Source organism: Anoplophora glabripennis, unplaced genomic scaffold (assembly GCF_000390285.2).
Source record: "Anoplophora glabripennis isolate ALB-LARVAE unplaced genomic scaffold, Agla_2.0 scaffold34, whole genome shotgun sequence".
Taxonomy (NCBI): Eukaryota; Metazoa; Arthropoda; class Insecta; order Coleoptera; family Cerambycidae; genus Anoplophora; species Anoplophora glabripennis.
Genome location: NW_019426074.1, coordinates 1,232,089 through 1,240,038, shown reverse-complemented (window position 1 = coordinate 1,240,038; position 7,950 = coordinate 1,232,089). Strand labels below are relative to the sequence as shown.

Genomic DNA, 7,950 nt, shown 5'->3' with positions numbered 1-7,950 from the left:
GCCGTTTCGCACGTCGTCTGTCACGTATTAAGTTTTTTATGTCATCGGGGAGGGTGCCCCGGGGGTTTGTCAGTCGGGGGACAATAGTCTCCGTCGTAGTCTGAGTCAGGGCGTTTTTAATGTCAGTCTCAAGGGAGAGGATTGCCGCCTCCAGATCATGGGTGGTTTCGATGACTGGGAGCGCCATGTTTCCTTGCATTACTGTTCGGAAACGCTCCCAGTCAGTGAACCTCCTCGTGAAGGTGCCTTCATATCTCTGTCTTCGCCCCAGATCCAGAAATATTGGATTGTGGGCGGAAGACCCTTCGTATTGGGTGGATATTTGGGCATTTAACGGTATAGATTTTAAGAGGGCAATGTCGATAACGTCGGGGCGTCCTACGGGTCCGTAATGTGTCGGTTCTGTCGGTCCGAGTATAGTCAAGTCGTCGTGTCTGTCTTGGTAATTCAGCAGGACGCGACCTCTTGTGGTCGTCGTCCCGCTGTGCCATATGGGGGACTTCGCGTTGAAGTCCCCGATGGCAATTGTCTGGGGCCAGGAAAGGATTTTGTCTAAGTCATTGTCAAGTAGTGGTAGTCTGGGTGGGTGGTAACAGGACACCACCGCAACGTCTCCATGCCGTAGCGATCTCACCGCTATCGCCACGGCCTCTGTGTTTTGATCTGATGAACCGATCGAGTTGCGGTTTTCGGCATTGTCTTCAGAAAAATATCAGGAAAAAAGTCTATATATTACACTTTGGGGCTGGATCGAAACTGTATTGCGGGTGTATAAAGTGCATCTTGGAGTGTATCAGTTATTCCGAATTTTCTAAAAATGATAAAAATTGACTAAAAGTTGTAGAAATTTGTGTGCACGGGTTTTCGGGGTCGGAGATTCCGAATCTGACCCTGAAAAATATGCTCAACGGGCATATGCCCCCAGGGGGGCAAGCGGGGGCCTTCTGTAAAACATCGAATAGCTGAATAATTGCCTTCTAAATCCCCACTCGGGGGTTTTTGGGGTCGGGGATTTCGATTCTGACATTGAAACGTATGTCCGACGCCCCTGGGCCCCCCAGGGGGGCAAGGGAGGAGCCTTCTGTAAAACATCGAATAGCTGAGTAATTGCCTTCTAAGTTTCCACTTGGGGGATTTTGGGGTCGGAAATTTCGATTCTGACACTGACGCCTGACGCTCCTGGGGCCCCCAGGGAGGGCAAGGGGATGCTTCTGAAAAATACCGAATAGCTGAGTAATTGCCCGAGGGGGGGGGAGGGGGGCGTCGGGCATATTTTTCAGGGTCAGATTCCCCGAAAACCAACTTTCTGCAACTTTTAGTCAATTTTTACCATTTTTTAGAAAATTCGGAAAAATTGATGCACTCTAAGATGCACTTTATGCACCCGCAATACAGTTTCGATCCAGCCCCAAAGTGTAACAGATAGACTTTTTTCCTGATATTTTTCCGAAGACAATGCCGAAAACAGCAACACGATCGGTTCATCAGAAAAAAATTCTGATTTATTGTCTAACTTGCCTGGTCTACATGCTCTAATTCGTCAAGAACTTGATGAATAAATTCATGAAGTTATTTGACAGCAGATTTGTGCCATGTGCATTTCACTTGTCCAATTTCTTGATGAAGCGTCTTCATGAATTAATTCATCAATAAATTGTCAATGTAAAACAGCTATTAGGAATCTTATACTTAATCGAGACTAATGTTTTAATTCGCATATGCAAAAAAGTTAATGTACATTAATTCTTAAGATATTGTCTGAAGTTACTTATTATTTTGGCCTAAATTTAGTTTTTTCCCCTTTATTTCTTTGAATATTTTGCCACCTGTTACAAAAATTAATTAATTTCTTTATAGCAAAATACCCAAATATTTTTTTATTAATATTATAAGTATTGTTATGAAACCAAGCTATTTTTGTGATTAATTTTAAATATTAAATAAAAATTAATTTATGAAATATTCGAAATATTCACTTTGTAACTTATATAATTGTTAATAAATAATATGTGGCGTCTGATAGATAACCTATAACATGTGATATTTTGGTTACAAAAGCGGATAAAATATATGTGTATGTATTTTAAATAAACATTATTGTTTATCATTTTTAGTTTGAAGACTATATAAGAAGTATTTAGAAATTACACAAAATTAATAGTTCTTTAATATTCCTAGAATCGTATGTTTAATTATTTGTAATAAAAAATATTTCCCTATTTTTCACATAATTTAGTGTTGCCATACTGAAAAATTATTGCAAATTTGCCACCTGAAGTGACAAGTCAGACTGCACCTGTGGAAAAGTATTCTTTCTATCTCATTTATGTAAATACCAAAGCTACTTAAACATAAATTTTATACATTGTATTTTAGGACATATCTCTTTCAGTGCTAGTTTATTTACTGTATAAATTCATCATATTTACAAATGTCATACATTATTGTAAATGAAAATGTTCAATATTTAAAAAGATAATTAAATTTTGACGTTTTTGGCCCAAAAAATTCCTATAACTATAGTACGATCATATTCGATGCAAAGTAATAAATCATTGCCTGTCAAGGGAACCAATGAAGTACGCCTTTAAGGGTTTTACAAATTGAATAATTTCTTTATACATTATGAAGGGACGAGGGGATCAGTTCAGGTCTGGCACCCTTGTTGCTACAAAAATTCCTTTATTCTCATAAACTATTTATTTTAAATGTAATTTATTATAAATCCACATATGTACTACATTTTACCTCTGTACGCGCCACTGTTGTTTACTTGTTTTTTGGAAGCGCTCACTAATTGACGGCAAGCTCGCCAGGTTAGTATTTGACGTATAACCGACCAGTTCGTACACGATGCACCTGGGCGACCACAGCTACTACCAGAACACAGTGCGTATGCAGCGGTATTTTAGATTTTACATTGAATTTCATTTTAAATTTGAAATGATTTATCTTACGCCTCCTAAAAATGATGACACGATTTTTTTTTGATAAAAGGCCGACAATTTTTTGCTCTACTTTGCATCGTATACGATCCTACAGGTCTACGCTTGAGGTAATGCGATCGCTGATTGGTTGAAAACAGAATTTTGCATTTTAGTGTAATATTGATCTTATTGTTTTAATTTTACCGAAATTTAGTTACTAACGTGAAAGAAATAAAATTACTGTTCCAAATAAAATTTCCGGTCACGTGGCTTGTATTCTTTTATGAAGGTATATTACAAATATATAGACGAAAATTGAAATTCAGTCATTCGCAGTGAATCACATGGGCAAAATTATGGAATATTTCTCATGATCATGAAGGCTCCCTGAAAGTCTGAGAAGTTAAAGAAAGTTAGCATTCATTATTTGGTTATCGTTATAAAATACGATATTAAAATATAACTGCGCACGCATGATACGGAAACAAATCTATGAATTTATCTTTATGACTAATCAAATAGTGAGTAGCCTTTCGTTTCCATCATAGTAATTTCGTATTATGCAGTCACGCTTTTAGGTATTCGGTGTTATTCCATAATTTATTGAATTGACTATTAACTTTTAAAATATTTCATAGATAATTCTTTGTAGCTTTGTAAATAAGTTTGTGTATTGTAAACAAAAATAATATTTATTTAAAGCACAATATTATTTGCTCTTTAATATTTATTTTAAACAAAACTGAACAAAGAAAACTGATTGATTTTAAGTATTTCGCCTTGTTTGGATAATATTAAATAGTTTATACAAATAGAAATGATAGTAATAAGTCAATATGTTAAACTTAAACTTAATTTGAAATTTTCGAACAAAATTAAAAGATATGCGATGTCTCACTGATTTAAAATTTAAACCGTTTATATTAAATAAAGTGTAATTTAGATTTGTTGAAATCTTAATCTAATGTAGTAAATTAAACATTTTAAAATTATTTATGAAGGGCTAAGAAGTCTTTTAATTAATGATACGCTCCTTGTATTTCAATACTTATTGTTAGTTCAGTTCGCCATCTGCGCATGACTGCTGATTCTACTTGTTTTTAAGGTATCAATGGTAATGGTACGTAATAAGAAAGGCGCATTTGCATTGTTTGCAATATTTTGAATAATTAACGTAATTTCGAAATTCGTGTTTATTATTTTGGTTGAATAGTAAGTTATAATGGGAAGTTACCCGACTTATTAAAGAAGATGCCAATGAAGGATGTAATAATAATAAAAATATTTAATTTGAGTAAGCTGCAAACACATGTTGCAAATACTAGTGTTTTGGTAATTTTTAAATACAAAAAAATTACGAAAACATTAGAGTTAATTAAATAAAAACTATTGTATAGTTGTTACGATATCAATTGGAACCTGTGAATCTTAAAGCACAGGACCGTCTGCACTTCTCTTGAAATTCCCCAAATAGTCGAGCCAGCTTTTGTCCAAAGCGTCGAAACAAACTCAAGAGTTTAAAAACAAAAATTTACACATACCAAGTAAACGTATTATTTTAAATATATATGAATATTTGAAAAGAGAAAATAGTGAACAATGTGATAAAGAAATTAGGAAACGGATTAGCGAATTAACTAAGATATCAAAAACGACAATTTATCGCGTAATTAAAGAAGGAGACGTTATTAATTACAGTACAAAGAAGAAACGGAAAAATACAAAATTAAAGAATATTGACGAGTTTACCAGAGATATGTAATAGGACGCACAATTTATATGTATAAAGAAAATAAAGTTCCTACTTTAAACATGATTCGAGATAAATGAAGCGATTATCCTGATTATAATTATAAACCTTTAGATACTTTATGATATGTTTTATTACAATGCGGTTTTAAACATAAAAAACTTGACAATCGTATGGTAATTATGGAATCACGATGTATAGTTGCACTTCGGGAAGATTACTTACAAAAAATTTAGAGAATATCGTCAACTAAATAGGAATATAGCTCGAAATATAGTATTTGTAGATGAGACAGGACAAAATGTTGGACGCCTATGGATTCCGTAGAGTTTATGAGTTAAATGTTTTTATATGGTTCCAACTGATATCGTAACGACTATAATAACACGAACAATACATTGAATAGTTTCAATGACAAAAAATTTATAAAATTTGGTCTTTTAATACCTATAATCCTTTCTAATATGAGGAAAACTATTTTCAGATTATCTTTCGACAAAGAAGCCAGTGTCGCAAAAGCTTTAAAAATTATTCAACTCTATGCGGATGAGGGCATCTCAAAGGAACGTATTTTGATCAAACTGGCGTCAACTTGGGAGGGAATTCAGGCGGCCAAGTATGAATAACTCTTAAATAAAGACTTGATACTACAAAAACTTATATTTTTAGAGTTTTGGAAGAAAAACATGGAGTGCACTGTAATTTGACCTTGCTTTTTAATTTTGCCCAAGCGGTAGCTTGCGCCGAAGCAGGAGTTACATTGATTTCACCATTTGTTGGCCGTATCCTGGACTGGTATGTGGCAAACAGTTGTCAAAAAACATATTCCGGCGATGAAGATCCTGGAGTGATTTCTGTAACAAGAATTTACAACTACTATAAGAAGTTTGGATATAAAACTGTTGTCATGGGGGCTTCTTTCCGTAACATAGGTGGGTATATCAATCTCAGTGGTTATTTTTTTGAAAAATATATATTAATAACACTGATGTTAACTTACAGAGGAAGTTAAGGCTCTTGCTGGTTGTGACCTTTTGACCATCAGCCCAAAACTACTTGGTGAACTAGAAGCAAGCAACGATCCCGTCCCAAAGAAGTTAAGTAAGGAAGCGGCAGAGAAGGCATGTTTGGATAAACTTGAATTAACAGAAGCTAAGTTTAGGTGGTTGCTAAATGAAGATCAAATGGCTACAGATAAACTTTCGGATGGTATCAGAAAATTTGCCGCCGATTCCATTAAACTTGAAAATACCATCAAACCTCTATTAAAATAATTCACAACCAGCAACCTGTGTTTCATATTTGTAGATTGCTATTTGTGTTTCCTTTGTACTAGCGATATATCTACAGAATATTTTTTTAAATACGTAATTTAAAAAATGACCTTAATATATAATTTTTTAAATACCATGGACCACACACAAACTTTATTAATATTTCCTAAATGTGATGAAAAATAATTTAACTTTAAATTTGCAGTGTCGAGTTGCAATAACCTCGTGTTTCATATCACTTGCTCAATTTTTATAAAATTTATTAATACAGACGAGCCTCCATAAACGATTTCAAGCCACGTGATCTGTAATTTTATTTCCTTCACATTGGCAATTAAAATTCAATAAAATTAAAACAAGAATCTATTCAACCAAGCAGCCATCGCATTATCTCGAGCATAGGCGTAATGATTTATCATTGTTCATTTTAAATTATACTATTAATATTAGTGATGCCGAGATTTAGGAAATTTTCGTTACCTGCATTATGCAGGGATCGTACCAGAAAGTACACAGACGTTAAGAGAACATTCCTTCGGCAAAAGTAAGCAAAAAAGTTTATATTGATCTTGATACATTTAATATTTAGTAAATAATTGTACATTTCAGTTAGTAGCGCCGTAGTTATGGGGGGTAGAGGGGCTTTTGAAAACGTAACTGTTAATCGGTATCCTCGTTTTATACTTATTTTTAATAAACATACACTACTTTTTAAATTGTTTTATTTTCATACACGCATACAGACGTACTTTAGTCACAGATAATTGGATACTCTGTGCTTTAGTCTATTTAGAGATGGGCGGAACATGACTGATTCGGTCAGTTCTAGAGATGGGCTAAACCGCCCTTTTTGCGGAGCAGTGACACCTGCTACTGCTCCGGCAACAGAGCAGTGACAAATAGCTGCGATTTTTCGGAACAGCTCCTGGTAGCGCGCGCATACATTCCTACCGTGATATGTTCCCTTATTTCCGCGTCAGAGTTCATAAATCGACACCTGTCGTGCTTAATAGCGGCTGGCGTTAGGGATACTTTCGTTATGCGCTGTTTTTCAAGCATGTGCCAACTTTCGTAGATTTAGCTCAATTTGTTATTTCGCTTTCGCATTTTAATTTGAATTTGATATAGCGTAGTGATCTGTTATTTTGTCCTAAGTTACTACTAATAAATTTTTATTACAAATAAACGAAGACAATCTTTCCTGTGGAATTTATTTTTACCAACGCATCAAATTAAAGCTTGTTGTAATATATGCAAGCAAAATATTTGTTATAAATCTTCAATCACCAATTTAAAAAGACACATAGAACGACGACATCCTACAGTGAGTACAGTACCAGATATTCAAAATTTTTCTGCGAATGCAACAAAAACAAATGAAGAACAGTCGCATGTTTTTTGCTTAGTTTAAGTTTTTTTGTAAACAAAAACTTTTAAAATATTTGTAGACCAGCAACCAGCAATACACACATTGCTCTAGTCGCTTTCTCGAGCGAGCGGCCGAACTGAGCGGACGTGTTTATTGTGAAGTGAAGTGCATTGCAACGAGCAAGATCTACCTGCCTTTATTAAGGCTACCCGGAAAGAATCCCTTTCTTTCCTCTTAACCACCGACCTAATCCCCGGCTTAAGCATAGAGGCCGTCGGCATCTTTGTTACAGGTATCTGTGCCGGGGTTATGCCCAGGTAAGTTTTTACTTTATTTATCAGTTATTTGCATTATTTTTGAATACATTTCTTTAAAATTGCGACCCCCGACAAACAATATACCAGACAGACTAATACACCAAAAGACACGTACGCCCCCGTAAGGGGGCATCCCCACACGACTAAAACCTACACACCCTCACACACACGCACACACACACACACGCACGCACGCACACACGCAAGAACACACGCACAACATGTCGGACTCCGAAAACGAGGAGAACATATACATATACATGGACGATACAGACAGCGAAAGACCCTCTTCAAGAGTCTCCGCTTCACCAAA

At 35.2% G+C, this 7,950-nt stretch overlaps 1 protein-coding gene across 1 annotated transcript in view; it reads left to right on the top strand.

Annotated features, from left to right (window-relative positions):
• Positions 1 to 6,667, top strand: part of LOC108913838 (transaldolase) — an 11,108-nt gene extending 4,441 nt beyond the window's left edge. The window contains exons 3-5 of the mRNA XM_018719482.1: positions 5,162 to 5,293; positions 5,347 to 5,609; positions 5,680 to 6,667. Coding sequence (XP_018574998.1) covers positions 5,162 to 5,293; positions 5,347 to 5,609; positions 5,680 to 5,951 — 667 coding nt within the window. The 3' untranslated portion in view covers positions 5,952 to 6,667. The remainder of the gene's footprint in view (positions 1 to 5,161; positions 5,294 to 5,346; positions 5,610 to 5,679) is intronic.
• The last annotated feature ends 1,283 nt before the right edge of the window (positions 6,668 to 7,950 follow it).